This window comes from Cyprinus carpio, unplaced genomic scaffold (assembly GCF_018340385.1).
Source record: "Cyprinus carpio isolate SPL01 unplaced genomic scaffold, ASM1834038v1 S000006701, whole genome shotgun sequence".
Taxonomy (NCBI): domain Eukaryota; kingdom Metazoa; phylum Chordata; class Actinopteri; order Cypriniformes; family Cyprinidae; genus Cyprinus; species Cyprinus carpio.
In genome coordinates this window covers 479,990-500,712 of record NW_024879310.1, presented here as the reverse complement: position 1 = coordinate 500,712, position 20,723 = coordinate 479,990, and the positions used below count along the sequence as shown (strand labels likewise).

The 20,723-nt window shown below is 36.8% G+C and overlaps 2 protein-coding genes across 2 annotated transcripts in view; both read right to left on the bottom strand.

Annotated features, from left to right (window-relative positions):
- The window catches only part of LOC109082382 (zinc finger and BTB domain-containing protein 16-A-like), a 50,954-nt gene extending 46,098 nt beyond the window's left edge, over nt 1-4,856 (bottom strand). The window contains exons 1-2 of the mRNA XM_042755472.1: nt 4,644-4,856; nt 1,786-3,053 (exon numbers count right to left, since the gene is read on the bottom strand). Coding sequence (XP_042611406.1) covers nt 1,786-2,999 — 1,214 coding nt within the window. The 5' untranslated portion in view covers nt 3,000-3,053; nt 4,644-4,856. The remainder of the gene's footprint in view (nt 1-1,785; nt 3,054-4,643) is intronic.
- A 1,292-nt stretch (nt 4,857-6,148) lies between these two features.
- Nucleotides 6,149-20,723, bottom strand: part of LOC122144508 (neural cell adhesion molecule 1-B-like) — a 29,323-nt gene continuing 14,748 nt past the window's right edge. The window contains exons 2-7 of the mRNA XM_042755449.1: nt 20,275-20,388; nt 20,124-20,195; nt 19,987-20,059; nt 11,209-11,347; nt 8,945-9,549; nt 6,149-7,577 (exon numbers count right to left, since the gene is read on the bottom strand). Of these exons, the coding sequence (XP_042611383.1) occupies nt 7,457-7,577; nt 8,945-9,549; nt 11,209-11,347; nt 19,987-20,059; nt 20,124-20,195; nt 20,275-20,388 (1,124 nt within the window). The 3' untranslated portion in view covers nt 6,149-7,456. The remainder of the gene's footprint in view (nt 7,578-8,944; nt 9,550-11,208; nt 11,348-19,986; nt 20,060-20,123; nt 20,196-20,274; nt 20,389-20,723) is intronic.

Genomic DNA, 20,723 nt, shown 5'->3' with positions numbered 1-20,723 from the left:
TATGAATATTTATTGGTAGTTTGAGCTTAAAATAAAGTGCTTCTAATCCATCTGTCTATCTGAGCAAAGCTGCTCCTGGCTGATCATTTTGACAGTGTTGAGCCAGAGGTTATGGAGGGAAGGCCAGGGTCAAGCTGCACTAAGCAGCCCTTATTTTCTGCACAGGAAGACCTTGTCCTTCCACAAATGAAATAAAGGCTTGGTGTGTAGAGCTGGCAGATGTTTCTAACCTACTCTGCGCTGCTCTCAACAAGCCTGAGGACGTTCATTAATGAGAAAGTTCACCCAAAAAGGAAAAAATCTGTTTACGGTTGCGATCGCATCTTTTGCAATGTTTCACACATGTTACATTTTTAAACAATGTGTCTTCGAAATATTGCGTTTTATTTTCATTCCATTGCTTGCGATGTGCATTTTTCAATGCAAAAATGCATTCTGTATCAAGACGATTCCTGTACTATATTTCAAATCTTCTGGAACTATACAATGAAAAGACCAAAATTTTGCTCAGTTAAACATATTCAATACATATATTCATCAATGACACCAAACGCCACTGGTTCCCAAGTGCCTTGTGATTGATTGTGATGCACAGAATTTAAATATGTTAATTTTCAATGGATTTTATTTTGCTTTTCATCATTTTTTTGTCATCATTTGATTCTATGGAACAGGGCTCTACAGTGCGAGCACCAGTGCGACTGACCAGATCAGCATATTTGTGTTTGCGCTCAGGGGAGCTTCAAAGGTTTCTACTTGCAACGTGTTTTTGCAGGGTTGAGTAATGTATCAAAGACATATCAGTTGATTCCTTAAACACAATGTTATTCAGAATCCAGTCAGTCCACTCACTGCTCAAAACACTGGAGTTTTATTCAGTGCTGAACTATGCAAGCTCATGAATTCTCTCATTATAACAAAAAAAAGTAGACACAGTGTAAATAAGAGATTTACTGTGCAGTATAAAGAGAGAATCGTTGATTATAATGCACAACTCCAAACAAACACAGCTGTGTTTCATTTATGAATGAACATGCATTTTTAAACAAATCTGTAAATGAGTCATGTGCTGAATGAATCAGCCGTTTGAATGAATCAACTAAATGAATGAGTCAGTGATAAAATCAGTGACTTGCCACCACCTATGGGCAGTTTTAGTTTAATGTTTAAAGTATCATTTCAATTATTTAAATCATTTAATATTTCAATATTCAAAATTGTATATTTAAATCATTAACCTCTACATGAATTTATGAATTTATTTGCACTAATGCCACCTCTGAGCCTCATGTCTGTAAATAATATACCTACATGCAAATTTTGTGTTCACCTGTGCCAGCTCTGTAGAATTTAATTTTGTTAATACTGATTTCATTTTGATCTGAAACTTGTTCTTCTTTTTCTATTGTTTTAAATAGAAATTGTGAAAAAAAAATGAATTTAATGTCATAAGAGATGACATACTTTCAATAAAGAAAAAAAAAATCCAAAGGTTAAATAAAAATAATAAAAACCAAAAACTATAAATCACTTTAAGGAGTCAAAAATCACCTCATAATGGGAAGGCTAATTTTTGTCTGTGCTCCTAAAAAGAAAAGTAAGCATAGAGCCCTGTGGAAAAGAGCAGCATGAACATTCTACTAAATTTCTTTATTTGTGGTTTACAGAACCAAAGAAAGAAAGTCGTTCAGGTGAATAAATGATGACAAAAATTTCATTTTTGGGTTCTATTCCTTAAATTAATAAACATAAACCAAAAGGAAAGTCTCAAATAATTTCACTCACCTGTGTTGTTCAGCTGCTTCACTATCAGGCAACTCCATATCACACACCTCACATCTTTCTTTCTGGGCTTGGACCTCATGTTTCACATTCGCTGTGAAATCCCCGAGCTTGCTTAAGAACTCCCTCTGAATCAAGCTCTGATGGAAGAGCCCCCCATAGGCACTGAAATCCATCGACATGGCCAGGGAGGACGGCACATGTAGCGACGAGGCCATGGACACAGGCAAGGGCAGCATGCTTTCACTCTTATGGTTGGACGGGATAGAGCACAGTGAAGTGAAATGTCTATCAGCCAGACTGGCCATATTGACCAGACCCACTTGAGTGTTGTCTCCTTGGGAATCAGCAGAACTATCGGCAGAGTGGAGCTCGCGGGCGCTGGTGATGACGCTACCTCTGGATGGGGTTCCAGGAGTGTCCCGGTGCTGCCTGGAGTCACTTCCACCCTCCCCATTCCTGGGGAAGCCGCCTTCATGTAGGTAGTCCTCGTCTACCTGCATCATCTCAGTCTTGATTTTATCTAGCAATGATGATGAGTTACCAAGGTTGTTTGAGAAACCCTGGGCCATGTTTTCTTGGGGGACGGACTGTCCCATGCTCATCAGGCCCTCTACAGCTGCTCTAGTCGGGCTGACGGTTGAAAGACCCCATTGGGGGGACTCTGAAGATCTCTTATCGACCATGCTGACCAGTGCCAAGCGATGTCGATGGCCGCCGTCCTGTATGGAATGCTTTTTAGACATAAATGCGCTCTTAAGGTACTTGATCCTGTGGTCATCGTCATCCTCTGTGCTGTTTTCTTTCATGTTCACATCCGTGTCGTTCTCTTCGGACGCCTGGATAGTTTCCAAGATCTTCAGACATTGCTCCTCTAAGTATTCTATCTCTAAAATCTCTGCGGCGTACAGCAGGTCGTCCAGGTCCTCCAGCTTGGCCTGGAGTGTGGCGGTGTAGGCGTACTCCAGAATCTGCTGGAAGGTCTTTGGTGAGAGGAAGTCCAGAGTGTAATGTTGGCTGTTGCGGTGGAACAGGATCTCAAACATCTTACTAGCACATGCGAGCACGGTTCTGTGGGCATGAAACTCCTGGCTGTCGACCATTATGACCACATCACACAATGTCCCAGAGAGGCGCATCTGGTTGGCCTTCTGCAGGAGCAATGTGGGATGGCCGGGGTTCTGGAGGTGGATCGCACCCATTTTCGTCAAATCCATTACATAAACATTTATCGAACCATCTCACGGATTTGCTTCTCTCCTTGAGTGCTCCTGTAAATGTCATTCAGTCATGAAACAAAAACAAGAATGAGTACAAAATACACTACATCAAATGTGCAATACTCGGTTCATTCATCTCTGTTACACAGGTCATGTTAATCATCACTCAAACAGGTTAACTCAGTGCTTTGAGAAAAAGTCAAAAGGGTGTTGTTGTTGCGGAGGCACAAGCCAATCTTCACATCATGTACTTAATGTTACGCAATTGCAGCAATAGTAGTGGAAAACTGCCAGGAGAAACTGAACCGACGGCATTCGGCACATGCTTGAGAGGAACTTGCATTTATGATACAGTCCTTCAGGCAAGAAACAATTTGTTTTAATAGTACCTTTAATTTTTTATTAACACCCAGGAACATTCCAACAGTAGAGATAAGAATAAAAACTCACCCCAGGAGTGACATTTTAATCACATCTGTTGTGACATACAGCTGCACTATAAAAAAAAATGATGACTAATTGTCTAAAAGCAGTTATACATTATGTACAGATCAGCTAATACCAATACAGATTTTTATGTTTAACAGTTAAAGGTAATAACTAGGCTATTCAGTGTTTTTTTTTTTTTTTTTTGACACAATAGTTTAACAAGTATAAAAAGCATTTTGTAAAATCTTACTGAAGCAGAAATGGTTGTTTAAAAAGCTAAACCATTTATTAAAATAACACTGAAATATGCAATTATTTTCCTGTGGATATTTAATACAAACAGACTGATAAAACAGTTTAGTCAGGTTTTAATCTTTTTCTCCTTTGGACTCAACAAATGATGCCATTTAATGCTAGCCTTGATATTAAAAATGGATAACTAATTAACAGTGTGAATATGGAAAAAGCAACATCTGTCAAACCTATTATGGGTCAAAAAAAAAAAAAACATCTTATTATTGTATCCTGGTCTTATGTCAAATCTCAAGATTGGATTTAATTTATTTATTTATTTTTATTGTATTTTTTTTGTGCGTGAGTGAATTGAATTAAAGTAAAGGCATCAGTTACACCTTGTTGCAGTTTCACCTTGTCCCTCATGACAAACCTGAAAAGGTTAAGCACTCATAATCTTCCAGCCTTCAAACCGCACAAATAAACCGAAACCGTGAGTTACAGTTTATTGGAACCACATATCTATGTATCGACATTTCTATCTTTGACTATATTAAATTTACGATTACATTACGCTTGCTAAACATGACAGAATAAGCAACAGATCTGAGACAGCGAAGACAGTCATGTTTCCTCCGCGCAACAGTCTGAAGCTATTCGCAGTCTTTACTGCGCTGACAAGCGCAAATGCACCTGAATGACAAGTTGTTTTAAGCAACAATTACAGCACTCAGTTCATAAACATAATAATTTTTATAACACTTAAAGTCTACGTGTCCTGAAAACATACAGGAGCATGCAGGATCCATGAACACTTAGGCGCGTGCGATATCATTAAAGCCAAGAAACAAGTTGCATCCTCAACGCAAAATGAACTCATCTCGCAGCACTTTCACCAACTAATAAGCATTTATGCGCGCCATACTCAGCATCTGGAAGAACAATTAAGCTTTAACTGGTCCAGTTATTTTCACTTACCTGCAATTGGCGCGTAAATTGAACACTTGTTATTAAGGCATCAACATACTGAGGTCCACAGGAGCCGCTTCACGCGCACTACACTCGCCGTGCGGATTCCAATCATCATCATCACCGTGACGTCAAAGCAATGGCTCGCTGTTTTCACCGAGGCGTGCGGGAACCCTGTGATTATTAGTCTCTTAGGATGGAGCTGGTGAGGATAACACTGGAATTCAACCAAAACTCCTAAGAGTCATTTACATATGACTGAATATTAAAATATTACGACCAACTTACAGCGAAATACAGCCCGGCGTGCAGTAGGTTACACTTCCCTCAAAAGATGTTTATAACTTTAAAGAGCATGACTGCATTAAAAGAGCTTAGCTTGACCATTAATGAAGGGGGGAGAATGAATGAGAAAACCACGCACAAAAGCACCGTGCCAGTGAGTCTAACCTCATCTCCCCACAGTCGTCTTATCTGGAGACATGCTGCTTTATTCCCCAAACGTCCAGTAACGGTGAAGAATAACCCAGGGAACATTAGCGAGCCACTGTACTTTATTGTCTACTTAATATTGCCAATTATAATTACAGTGTTGTTTTCAGTACCAGTCAATGGCTACCGTCAAATCTTCAGAATATATTCTTTTGTGCTCACCAGAACTTTAAACTACTAATTTACTTAAAGAAATAATAATAATAATAATAATAATAATAATAATAATAATAATAATAATAATAAAAAATAGCCTACAAGATTTTATTAAACTCAACTTTTCATATTTCTTTTTTGACAAAACTGTCTAGGTGTTTCTGTAGATACACCTAGACATTTTTGTCAACAAACAAACAAACAAAAAAAACAAATAAACAAAAAAAAATAATTCAGAAATTGAAATAAAAAGTTGCATTCAAAACATTTATGTTTTGCATTTATTGCATATTAAATACAATTAATACATATGTTAGTGTTGTTAAGTATGTTTATATGAAAGCACGTGCACCTCGTCAACTAACATTTGAGGCTTGTGATATAGTGCCACCTGCTGGTCAAATAAAATAATTGATAGGCAGGTGCGTTTTCCTTTCTGTCAAAGGTGGGAGTTTCAACAGGGATACAATGCATACTCTATACACATATATTCCAGAGTGACACTTAAAAAAATATTACCAAGCAATTTTCCACTACCACTGTAACGCCATAGGATCTCCTCCAAAGAGTTTCAGTTTTGCCATTTTAATTTCATTTTTGATTACAGTGTTGGCCAATAACAAGTAACCAGTTTTATTGCAGCAACAATAACCATTGTGATTAGTATTTTGGAGAGTATCCTGGTTACCATATATTTGTAGAAATGGATAAAAATACTTAAATTTGTTTACAATGCTTAAAATGAAAGCAACCATTAATCAAAAAACATCAGAATGTTGATCTTTATGAATCAACCAAATAAAAACATGCAGAGAGTTAATATTTACTTTTATGCGACTGAACGAACATAACAAACTAAGAGAATCTTTCGTGTTTTAATGAGTTTAATTAAAATGTGTTAGAACAACACAATTTACAACATGTTCTTTGCTTATCATTGTAAAGCTCACCCATTATACTGCTATTTCATGGGTCAAATCCTCATATACATGAAACGATTTACAGTTTTGGGGCAAACTGGCAGTGAACAACTGAACAACTTGAGTACAATGGGCAAACAAAATGATCTTTCATTCGGTCCAAAACATTTTAAGCATCGGAATCCTGAAAACATCCAGAAACCACAACCTTCACTATTTCTCCACCATCTCCTCGTACAGCTCAGGCCAGTCTGGTTTAACATCAGACATGCGCAAGCAGACAGTCATGCAATGAGTGATGATATAAGAACTCTGAGAAGAGTCACGTGTCCTATCAGTCCAGATTCATACATGACTGTTAACATCCGTCATGTTATAAAAGGACACTCAGCGGTTGCTCCAAAGCTATGCAAATTTTCTTGAAGGAAAAAAAATAAGATGACAAAGGTCTTGATAACGTAATCACAGTGCACAAGCTTGCAGGTGACAGTGTGAAACATTTCTCCAGAGGTACAAGGTATAAAAATGAGAAGATATTTTAGTTTAAGCTGATGCTTTAGGAGCATGTTGGAAGAATGATTTAATGTATAAATCCCAAATATTAGAAACACATGATAATTGAAAAAAACTGATCTAATAAAGACTTCAGCAGCAAATCAAATGGTTCATTTGAAATCTTTATCAGACTTTCGGTAATATAACAGTATGTTAAAATATCTTATGATATTTTTTGTCTTTACACAAATGCCATTATGAGTTATCATTCAACAGGCAAAACAGTAAAGTGTAAATAAAATATAATGATAAAATATAATAAAACACAAAACTAACAACAAATCGAACCTAGCCCTCAAACACTCATGATAAAAAAATAGGAGAAATCATTTACATTTTAACATTGTACTTTGTAAATAAATTGTTTGTGTATTACTGAATAAATCATTCTCCTGAATAACTTGATGCCCTGCTATAATAATTATCCTTCTGACAGAAGAAAAAAAAATGTACAAAGAAACACAAGAACCTTTATAAGAATATCTTTGAATTATATGAATTTGATGTCTGTTAACTCTGATACAGAAACTTCTGGAAGTTTACTTAAATCAACAAAAATAAAAGGAAAAATGCATACATACAGTACATTGTAAGTGAAACTTCTGTCTGTAGATACACCGTTTTGTTCAGAAAATTCATTAAGGGCACTGTTAAACAGACATGTTCATGGTCATCACGACGCCTTTACTCCTTCACTTCTCATGCTTTACTTTCAGTGGCGTTTGTTTGTGTGAGGGCGTTGGGTTCTGCTCCAGTTCCCGGTGCAACTTTCTTCAGGTCTGCGTTTTCAGTTGTACTCTTATCATCATCCAGAAATTTCCTGTGATTGAAACCATAAAACAGACACAAAAGAAAAAAATGAAAACAATATCACAACCACATCTCACCCTCAAAACATTCAAAACCTTAATTACTCTATCTCTTCAACAAATAAAATAAACTATTTAACAAATACGACAAAATCAGTCACGCCACAATGATAATTTTTTTTTTTTTTAACGTGTATTTAGCCTGCAATGCATCTGTGGCACAACGGCTGTTTCTATAAAATTGGACAGTTCAAACTTTCGCAAAGACAGTCTGGCACTTCTGACTCACAGCCTGTAAGTACGTTTTTTTATATTTAAATAATTTGTGTTGTTACTCAGATCACAAATGCAGACATGGTTTTATATTTACGCAGCGCGATACACAATGCAACGCGTAAAAAGAAAAGACAATATAGGTCATTATAATCAGTAATTATGTCCCCACTGGATGCAACAAATGCCTCGTTTGAAATGGGTTTTATTTGTTTTGTCTCGTCTAGTGATGTCCGGATTGCAAACAAATCTTTCTATTTAACCGGATCTTCTTAGTGAACCGGTTGAACCAGTTCACCAAATCGAACTGAATCGTTTGAAACGGTTCACGTCTCCAGTACGCGGCCTTGGACAAAATAAACCAATTTATTATTATTCAGTTACTCCTAACAGTACATTGACTGAACTGCAAAAAGAGAACAGATGATGGGATGTGCACAAGTGGAGCAGCTGGACTGAGTCTCGTGCTTCTGGCCTTGGAGATGGCATAGTATGTTAAGGGGCGTAACATTTCGGTCACACGCTTGAGGCATTCGGCCAATCACAACGCACTGAATAGCTGACCAATCAGAGCACACCTTGCTTTTCAGACCTTAAACCGCATAAACGCATTGCATTACACCAAATAATGTTCTTTTTAGCAGCATCATATGACCCCATTAATATGACTCCATAAGGTTTTAAGATATTTTGAGGGGAAAAGTTTCATTGCTAATATCGTTGCACTGTATGAACCAAAGCTCACGCAGAAGTCACTTTCAAACTAGGATACTTCCTGTTGGTCAATGTAGTGAATTCACATTAATAATGATATAGTTGCTTTGTTAGACTTCCCTATTCTCATAAAATTATTTACAGTTATAGGTATTTTTATAGTTATTGTCCTTGATGTGAACTGCCCTTTGTTCTTATGTTTGGAATGACATAAGGCTGAGTAAATTACTTGATTTTTCGACCTTTAAATGACTAAACCTAAAGAATTCATGCACATTCACTGATTCAGATGACCACATGCAGTGAAATTACAACAAACATCTAACAGCCACAACACCACACTCAAACAACAAACTGAGAGAACATCTAGAGAGCATCTAGAGATCCATACTCGTCCTGTGCTGGAACAGATGGGCCATTGGAGCCAGCTGTCCCCACAGCATGTGACCCATCCTGAGGAGGGACGTCTGTGTCTGGAGCCAGTGGGAGCTCTCCATCAATCTCATGTTCATGATTCACTAAGGGGATTGCGACGCTGCTCTGTGGGCTGATGGGATTTAAAGTGGCATGAGACTCGGGCGACTCTAATTCGTTTTCTGTGATTTTTGAGTTTATAGAAGCTGGTTGGACAGCGCTGAAGGGGGAAGGAGGAGGCACTGGGACTGGTTCTTCTGAAGGGACCACTGGAGGAACCTCAGCTTGTGGCTCTGGGGAATCACCCAGGTCTACCAGGAGAGTAACATTAGCCGGGTCGGAAGACAGGGGAGATGAGCTGGAGGGTTTGGTGTGAGATTTGGGCGTGCTGCTGTTGGGTGGTGTCATGTGGACCAGGTTAGGAGAGTCAGAGGGAGGTGCTGTGATGCTGGAGGTGAGAGTGGTGCTCTCGCTAACTGGGCTGCTCTGGCTAAGGTCAAAGGTGTCAGTGACTGTGTCTGAGTTAGTGGGCACGGAAAAAGAGGCAAGTCCACTACCGCAGCGGCAGTTTCCGTAACTTGCCTGTGAGAAGAGGGAGAGAACAGAAACACAGACGGGTGATGTTGACACAAAGGGGAGACATTAATGGAGAGACACCAAATCATTAAAGGTATGTGGCTACAACACATATGCAATACTCATTTGGAATACAGTATGGCATGCATTGCAAGAGTAGTGTTACATTAATGGTCACTAGAGGGAGTACTTGATTTAAATATTGAAATTTGGAGGGGGAACATAAAAATGAGAGTATGTAGGGAAAATGAGCAGGAGGCCAAAGACAACATGAAATCAAAATGTTTTGTTTACATTCTCATTAAATGTCCTCAGACTTACTGTCCCTGAACCACATAATTCAAAGAATAATAATAATAAACCGAATACAGGGCTTAAACAAATGATGTATGGATGTGTCAAATTCAATGAAAGAAAGGGGGAACAGGACCCAGGTCAGACTCGGGATGACTTCATCACATTATGGATGTTCTAGCTGCTGAATGTAATATTTTATAATACTGTCATCCCATGCTTAAAGATGCACTTATTAGAAGTTGCAAAAGGTGTTTTATCGGATAGGTAAGATTTTTACATTTTTTGTCTCTTATGCTCACCAAGGCGGCATCTATTTTAATATATTTTAAAAAATAAAATTAATATTATAATAAAAAATTTCATCTATTTTAATATATTTTAAAAATGCAATTTGTTTCTGTGATGGCAAAGCTGAATTTTCAGTAGCCATTACTCCAAAGCTTCAGTGTTACATGATCCTTCAGAAATCATTTTAATATGCTGAATAGCTGCTCAAGAAACATTGTGTAAACCATGATACTTTTTTTTCCAGGATTCTCTGATGAAAAACTATTTACAAATAGTGCACTTCTTTATGAATGAAACATTTACACCACTAGATGTCAGTATAGAGTTCAAGGAAACGTGTTTGAAAGCAGTTCTTATTTTGCCAACAATTCACATTTAGTGCTAGTGCCACTAGGCTTTACAGAAATTACACCACTGCAGCTTTAAATGCATTGCAAATTGCTGTTTCAGGTTGTCTTTACTCTTTAAATTTAAAAATAGAAGCTAGATAGTGGAGGTGGATTCGCAATGGTGGTATATTCTCAGGGTGTAGGAAACACTGGTTTAATGGCATTGCAGATGTTCTGTGATTATGTGCGATTTCATTAATTGAGCACAGTACTATCATGTTACAGTGAGCTTACTCTGGTTTGGTCAGCGGCTGTGGTCTCATTTGGCTCAGTCATTGGTCAGTAGGCCTTCTGCATCATGATTGGCTGTGGCCTCTTCTGTCCTCACTTCTACAATGGGCTCTTTAGACACAATCTTGACTGCAGCATGCAGAGAAAAGGCATACACATCTGCTCATTATACAGCAATGAGGAGGATTGGATTGAGGTCACTAAAGTTGTGGCATAAAAGAAGATCTTGTTTCTTTTCACAGTGGCTGGAGGACTTTAACAGCTAGAACAGCTTATGTGACTGAATTCATGCACTTGACAATGCAGGGCCCTTAACTGCTCTCGATGTGTGATATGACCTTATTTTCGTCATATATATATATTATATAATATAGTGCAAGAACATTGGGGTGGATACTCACACAAAGCAGCTTTTGCCCGTCTCTATGTCTTTGCCCTATTGGTGCCTTGGCAGGTTTACCGCAGATGGCACATGAGGATGCCACACTTGTTGAGGAAGCAACAGGTGGCGTCCACGATCAGCAAGAGCAGCACACACACCAGTATAAGAATACCAACAATTACTCCAGTGTTCATGCCTGTCGCATCTTCCATGGAATCTTGAGGAGAGAAACAGGAGAGATACAGACAAAGAGACAGAGCAGGAGGATCACTCAGCCCAAACTGAAGAAGCACACACACCTGTAACAGTTCAAGGCAAGCATGAGTGTTATTTTCAGATCACAAGACTATCAGGATTCAGCAAAGCGAAGACAATTGGTGAAGTCAACAAGGCAAAGCTAACAACTCCCCCTTAAGACAGAATTGCGCACTCAGTGAATATATAATACACAAGTTTGGACTTAAAATGAAAAATCTGTCATCATTTACTCACCCTCATGTCACTCTAAACTGTTAAACCTAATTTATTCAGCTGATACAAAAGAAGATATTTTGAAGAAATATCTTCCTTTTATCAGCGTAAGAAAATAAGTCATAGAGGTTTAGATGACATGAGGGTTGTCTAAATGATGATACAATCTTTGCCTGCATCTTTCCAACCTTTATGTTTTTTTTTGTTTATCCTCATGTAGTTAAAAAAATAAAAAAAATAAATTAACTTACCATAAACACCAGTGACAGTTAAGATCATGATACGATGGCAACTGGGACAACATAAATGCTATTTATGACAGATTAAGTAGTGTGTCACAAGATTTAAAAGATTTAAAAATAAATAAATGCATAAATAAACACTTTTTTATTCTGCAATTACATTTTATTCATCAAAAGTGGGGGTAAAGAGACAGTAAAGACATTTATAATATCTATTTAAAAAATGCTGTTCCTTTGAACTTTCTCTTCATCAAATAATCGTGATGTTTCCACAAAAATATTTAGCTGCACAACTGTTTTCAACATTAATAATAATAATAATAATAATAATTTCTGACAGATCACGTGACACTGACGATTTATTATTTAAATTATAATAATATTTTACAATACTACTGTTTTTACAGCATTTTTTTAAAATAAATGCAAATTAAAAAAAAAAACCTTACAGACTCCAAACTTTCATAGAATAAAAAAGGACACTACAACATTATATAAAAATGATTTAATAATGCCCCATGTGAACAATAGCCCTAGTTATGACTATAATACATTGCTGTTTTTCCAAACATTACAGTAAGTAGGAAGCCTCAAAAAGTCTTTTACGCTAGTTAATAAAATAAACATCTCAAAGGTTTGTTACAAAGTTTGATCCCAAAGGACTGGTACAGTTTTAGTTCCAAACAATCCATAGAGCAAAAGAAGAATATAAGACAGACAAGATATATTCTCTCTCTGCTTTTAACTTAGTGTTTCACTCTTTCATTCCTAAGATGAAATGTGTCAAGCCCACAGAGGCCATAAAATTATTATTATTTGGTCTCTAAAAAAAAGCTTAGTTCATGACCCTCCGTTCATTATGTCTTTGTTTTTGCATCTATCTGCTAAGCTCTGCCCCTCTAGAGAATACTGTTACATTGCATTTAAAACTACCCAAAAACAGATCCTCAAAAACCTTGCATTAAAAATTTAAAACAGTTGCTAAGGTATTATAAGTATATTGTTTTAAGGCGGGGGCTTAGCGTTCCATTAATTCCATCTGGTGCCACTGGAATGACCACAATGCAGCTTACTTACACACTACAGTGCAAATGTCTATAGACTGGATGTGATATAAAAAATTTACTTTATTAATGACAAATTAAAAAGCATAGTTCATTTTAAGCTTTTGGTCATCTGAAACTGAATATATTTTGTATTTCCTTAAGTTATAATTGGAGTTACTCTTGTCTGTGAGGCTCAGTGTGTCCCAGCACATTAGAGAGATACCAGAGACAAAGATCACGCAGAGGATCCTCAACATGATGAGGAGAAGACATTTTCCTCGACTTTATATTACAAAAGCAAAAAAGCAGCAATACAGAGAGAGCAGAAGGGACACTAGCGGGGGAGGAGAGCTGAAGAACCACTCTGAGGGACTACAAAAACACAAAGACCACATACATCAAGATCCAAGCAGGCAAAAAAAAAACAACATGTCATGCAATAACACAACAAGGGGTAAGGTGGAAGACCGTATTGGCACACAGGGGATGTTTGCGTTATGAGTGGCCGTTGATGGTCCGTCCCATTTTCCAAGCCCAGGAACAACGACAGGACAACAGAGAAACAAGGAAACAGGGGAAATGGTGAAGAGAGAGAAAAGACAAGAGACAGAAAAATAGGTCAAAAACAGCAACAAACAAAGTTGGCGAAATGACAAAAGTAAAGTGGAGTAGAAAAAAGGAAAATGAATGAAAAGCACAAGCTGAGGGTGCCGAAAGTGAAAATATATGGACAGTTGTTGGGGTGCATTCTACCTATAGCCAGCTGCCAGTGTGTATATATGGACTTAATACGTTTTGTGAATAATATAATAAGAAAGTACAGAGGATAAAAAACATGTGTCATTTACCCGTGCCAACTCACTATATTGGCACCCTTGGCTAAAGTTGTGTGAGCAAAGTTGTTCTGTGAAAATAAAATCTGCATCGTTTCTGCTTTATTGAATCTTCCATTACAAAAATAATAAAAATAAAAAAAATAGAAACAAAATTCTGAAGCCTGATCATTGAAATAAAACTATGGAATTGGCAGGAAAATCTTATTATGGAAGATACATGCGTTTGTCCGCAAGTTCACATTAAGCCACAATTATTGGCACGCCTAGATTAGTGCAGTGTCGCCTTTCGCCATAGATCAGAGTAATGAGTTGGTCTCCTATAATGCCTGAAGAGTTTGGAGAGCAGCTGACAAGAAATCAGAGAACATTCCTTCATACAAAATCTGCTAGGAAGGGGGGATCTCTCCAGATCCTTCAGATCCACGAGCTCCATTCTTCTCTTCATGTTGGCACCACACATCAAACTCTCGCATGAGTGAAGACTCTCCTCCTCACCCGTTGCATTAGGACGATATGAGGACATATAGACAGCGACTCCTCGTCGCAGGCAGATTTGAAAGCATCTTTAGTTGATTGGAACTTCTTAATTATTGTCCTTGATGATTGGAAATGGGGGATTTTAAATGCTTTTGCTCTTATCTTACAGCCACTCTCTATTTGTGATGAAGCTTCGCAACACATCTTGTTGCTGCACATCACTGAACTATATTCTTTGGTTTTATGTCCTCTTGGGGTGGGGTGGATGATTAAGGGAAATTTGGCCTTTGTGTTCTCGCCATATTTAATAATCCTGTGGAATAACCAGGAAGTCATGGCGGAGAATTTCAAGAGAATTTCATGCCCCTAGTCACCCTGGTGTGCAAACAAAAGATTCGTAAAAAATGAATGGGAATATACTCATGTAGATATTTTATTTCCGCACAATAATTTCTAGTGGTGGGGCGGGTCAATAATTGTGGCCAACATACCCTAGTTAAACATTTTAATTTCATAATGTTGATTTGCGCCCCGCAATTTCATTGTTTTATTTGCAATGATCAGGTTAGTAATTTTGTGAATTCTTTTTAATGAAAGATCAAAAAAGCTAAAACATGCAGATTTATTAATAAAATTTTCACAGCTGGCCGCCCTTTGCTCCAATTTACCAAGGGTGCCAATATTAGTGGTGGCATCTGTATCATATATTTATATATCTATATATTTGATATATATATATATATATATATATATGATATATAATATAGTATATCATATATATATAATATATTCTCTGAAATGGCACGGCCACGTCCCTGAGGACCAAGTGACCCAGTTAACATAAACAAGACATGTCAAAAGCTGCAAGTCGCACATGGTTTTAATGGGACAGTGGGGTGTTGTGTATTGGAACTATAATGGCAGATAATTATCGACCCACGATAGTTGACTGAAGTTAATGCAAACAAACACAGAATAGGTTGCCCTCACTTTATAATAATGTAGACCTGAAAACACAGATGTACCTCACAGCCGACAGCAGCACAGTATCAGGGACCGGAATATTATTTATTTTAACTAATTAGCAGATAGCCCAAGTGACTTTTAACATACAAAATTGTGCGAAAATGGCTGCTCGAAGACCATAGTCTGCTGGGGCATTAAACAAACAACGCTCACAGACGCAGCAGCTATGAAGAGTCAGTGCTGTGTAGTTTTGCTTCCCCGTATATGAAAATATGTGGAATAGCTGGAACGCTAACGACAGCAAGGTCAGCATAATCAATTGGACGTGACTTATTTACCTGTGACGGTGACTAACGGAACACTTATTTCTTTATTAACTAGCATGGTTAACTTGCATTAGCATTAATACTCATTAATAAAAACTATATAGTATATATATATACTCTATATAATAATATATTATTATATATATATGATTATAGATATTTAGATATATCTATATATACATATATAGACAAGCAAAAAAATTACTCACAAAAATTAACTAAGATTAAATGAAAAAAAAAAAAACTGACTCAATATTAATAATATTAATCTCAATGAGTACTAAAATAAGATGTGTGTTCATAGATGTTGGTGTGTGTGTGTGTAGTAGAAACCCTGAAATTAGAAATTTATATAAATTAAAACAAGAAAAAATGACATAGTTAATAGTCCTAAAAGTTACGATGTTTATCACTTGTTTTTGTTCATTTATATATTCATTATTAACTGTCAAATAATAAGTATTAAAAAGGATGCTATTCCTGATGCTGTTTAAGCTTAAAAAGCGCCACTTTAGTTAAAAATATCTTTTAAAAATTGTTTGACAGAGAAAGAGACAGAGTCTGCACGCAGTAGTTTTCGCATAAGGAGGGGACACATTTATTGTTAAGAATGTAGGCAATATGTCATCCGTTCATTATATACATCTGCTCATTGTGATTATGAAATGTTTCCCCTGTATTAACATTGTAGCTCCAAGATGTACACAGTTCATTTAACAAACAACAAAATAATGCATGAGTTCTTATAAAATATTCAGTTAAGGAGGTTATGAAATGCGGGGCAATATGATTCAATCAAACAAAACTTTCTAGCAAGTTGCTGAAATTGTTTTTTAGGTAAAAGTATGTCTCATAAATCTTACTCCACAATAAATACAATATTTGAATGAAAACAAATAGTGGATAAGCACTACATTAAACACTGGAAAGCGTTAAAGACATCTAATACTCAATCCCACGTCTAACTGTAGGTTATTAGCACTTAAAAATAAACTTTGATAAGTTAGTCATGAGTGATGTGGTCTCTTGTCATGCTGTGAGGAGTGGCGTTCTTACTCCGAGGTGTGAGTGAGACAACGCCTTGGATTGTGGTCCATTCACACCTAGTATGCCAAAGAGATTCAGCGATTCACCCTCCTACGTCCAGAGGGCCGTCTCAGAGTGTTAATGAGCAGAGAGACAGCGAGGGACAGACAAAGTAATCTCTGCATTAAGAAGCACCACATGATTGTTACATTACAAGTGAAGCAGTGAACCCCAGCTGTGCCCATGGCATGCCTGACTCGACGACCGCAACTCCCATTTCTGGGTAAGCCACAACAACACTAGGCATGGGTCGTAAGCAGGAAATTATCCTCCAGGCAGGGGGGAAAAGGCAGATGCATTGGGCTACTGCCCTGCTGGCTAATGCTGAGGTTAGCCTGGTCACAGGTGGATGGAGGCCAAGTCAATAACATTACAGAGAAAACGACTCAGAGTGTACCTGCATGTAAATGCCAGATGTCTGAAGTTCCGTGTGTAATAGAAACAAAAACAGGCTTTAAAAAGTTAACGACCATGCAAGGCAATAGGGATGACCGTTAACATAATACCAGACAATACAAAGCCCAGCAAATGGTTTTAATGGGACAGTGGGAGTTGTGTATTGGACTATAGTAACGAATATCAGGACGATGTTACTGAAAGTTAATGCAAAAAACACAGAATTAGCCCACGCAGCTTTATAATGTAGACCCACAAACTTACAGTGTACCTCTAGCCGACACAACAGAAGTAGCAGAGAACAGATATTAATTATATTTTAAGCTAATTAAGTACAAATATGACTTTTAAACCATAAAATGGTCGAAAAAATGTCCTCGAAGACCAGAGGTGCTGCATTAAACAAAACAGCGGCTCTACAGAGCAAGCAATAATGAAGAGTCAGTGCTGTGTAGTTTTGCTTCAAAGTAGATAGAAAGTATGTGGAATGGCTGAGCATTAACAACAGCAGAGCAGCAGAGACAAATTGGACGTGAACTTATTTTCCCTGTATTGTGACTACGGAACACTTGCTTCTTTATTTAATCTAGCATAGGTTTAACTATGCATTAGCATTAATAATGCATTAAATAAAACTCTTATATAGTCATATATATATATATATAACAACTCATATATATATATATATATATATATATATATATATATATATATATATATATATATCTACATATATAGACCAAAGCAAAAAAAAGTATAAAAAAAATTAACTAAGAGGTCAATGAGAAAAACTGACTCAAAATATTAATAAAATATAATCTCAATGATACTAAAATAAGATGTGTGTGCATAGATGTGTGTGTGTGTGTGTGTATAGAAACCCTGAAATTAAATTTATATAAATTAAAACAAGAAAAAAATGACATAGTTAGTCATAAAAGACGTGTTTATCACTTTTTTTTGTTCATTATATATTCATTATTAACTGTCAAATAAGTAAAGGATGCTATTTTATGATGTTTAAGCTTAAAAAGACCCACGGGGGCAAAAATATCACCTAAAAATTGTTAGGCAGAGAGGGATAAAGAGTCTGTACCAGACGTTTTTCCATAAGGAGAGGAACACATTTGTTGTGAAGAATGTACAATATGCATCCGCGCATTATATAAATCTCCATTGTGTTATGAAATGTGCCTGTATTAACATTGTAGCTATCCAAGATGTACACAGTTTCTTCACAAACAGCAGAATAATGCATGAGTTCTTATAAAATATTCCAGTTACGGGGTTATGAAATGCCAAATATGATTAAATAAACAAAACTTTCTGAAGTTGCTTTGAAATTGTTTTTTTTTTGGTAAGTATGGCCATAAATGTTACTCAAAATAATAAATACAAATATTTGAATAGTATTGGATAAGCACTACATTAAAGCACTGGAAAGCGTTAAGACATCTAATACGCCAAAATCCAGCAGTCTCAACTTTAACGTTAGTTATCACAGTAAAAAATAAAACATGTTGAGTAAAAGTTAGTCAGGAGGTGATGTGGTCTCATTGGCATGCTGTGAGGGAGTGCAGTTCTGTACTCCGAGGTGTGAGTGAGACAAACAGCCTTTGGATGTGGGCCATTCCACAGGCTAGTATGCCAAGAGAGCAGCGATTCAGCCCTCCTACGTCCAGAGGGCCGTCTCAGAGTGTTAATGAGAGAGAGAGACAGACAGCGAGGGACAGACAAAGTATCTCTGCATTAAGAAGCACCACATGATTGTTACATTACAAGTGAAGCAGTGAACCCCAGCTGTGCCCATGGCATGCCTGACTCGACCGCAACTCCCAGTTTCTGGGTAGCCACAACACACTAGGCAGGGGTCGTAGCAGGAAATGATCCTCCAGGCAGGGGGAAAAGGCAGATGCATTGGGCTACTGCCCTGCTGCTAATGCTGAGGGGTTAGCCTGGTCACAGGTGGATGGAGGCCAAGTCAATAACATTACAGAGAAAACGACTCAGAGTGTGTACCTGCATGTAAATGCAAGAGGTCCTGATGATCCTTGTGTAATATAGAAACAAAACAGGCTTTAAAAAGTTAACTGACCATGCAAGGCAAACTATATATATATATATATATATATATATATATATATATATATATATATATATATATATATATATATATATATATATATATATATATATATATATATATATATACACACACATTTTTTTTTTTTTTTCTCCTCAAGAGGAAATGCAGATTTTGCAATCAACATGCAAAATGTCAATCCTGTATAAATTAGTGATTAGATTAAAAATAGGGAACATATCGGGTACAATATTGGATGATATTATAAAAATAAGTGGTTGTATTACTTTGTGATATATATATATATATATAGCATTTATTCAAATGTCTGTATATAAAAACAACAAAAAATAATATATCAAAAAATATATATATATATATATATATATATATATATATATATATATATATATATATTGTGCAGCTAAAAATAATTCCTTATTTTAACTTGTAGTTATATATAATTATATCTTGTTTGATTTTTTAGTTGTGCCCAATGTATTTTGTATAAGTTATTCAATATATATATATGTGTATATATATATATATATATATATGTATATATGTATGTGTATATGTATATATATATATATCTATTTGGCAAAATCTAAAACAGCTTGAATGGCCAGCTTGGAAACTGACATCACCGTCTAACAATAATCTTATGTTATAGAAATATGCCATCAAGAATCTCATATGAATGAGCCAAATGTTTTGTCCGTGGTGTTTCGTGATCTGCCATGTAGCATGACTCACTGTTTATCATGCAGTGTAAGTGATGGCCCACACTGCATTAGCATGTTTGGTGTCATTACAGCTCTGAGTCAGCTGTTAAAATCAGTGTGCTTGAGACCAGCAGCGAGGGTGGGCACAGAGAAGGATGGATGGGAGGAGAGAGGGAGAGAGGGATGGATGGATGGTGGTTACCTGTGGTAGCTGCAGGCTCCGATGAGGTTCTGAAGGTCAGAGTGCCGGGCTTGGACTTGCCCCTGCTGGTTCTCTGCCACCACGAACACGTCATACTCGGGTGTCCCACTCCAGCCCGATCAGCATTACATACTCACTCACATTGGGCAGACGGATCTCGGGCTTCCAGTCAGAGTCTTCCCTCTGTGTACCAATGACCAAGCGTGAAACTAACAAAGTTGCAACCAAAATAAGAAGGACCACATTAAATATATTCATATTTGGATACTCACAGCTTTGTAATCTGACCAAATAATGTGTGGATTGGTGACCCTCCATCATCTTGTTTGGTCCATTTAACTTTTTGAGAGAATTGCCTTTTAGGTTGTAGAGTGCCTTCTAGTATAGGAGGACTTGGCTCTCCTACAACAACAAACCAGTTACAATGATGTGAGAAAAAAGCATGATAACTGAAAGGAATAGTTATCATGAATAAAAACAAAAACAAAAAAAAAACTAAAATGTCATTCTCATGTCATTCCAAACCTGTAAGACTTTGTTACATTGAAACCAAAGTCATCCACCAAATCTGTCCATCAAACAAGCTTCTGTTTTCCATATTGGATGTGCACTATGCTTTTATATGTGAATAAAAGCCTAAATAAAACCTGCTCATCATATAAAGCAACTGTGTCCCTTCAGAAGACTTTGATTAAGGTGCTCAATTCATATGGATTACTTTTATGATGTCTTCATAA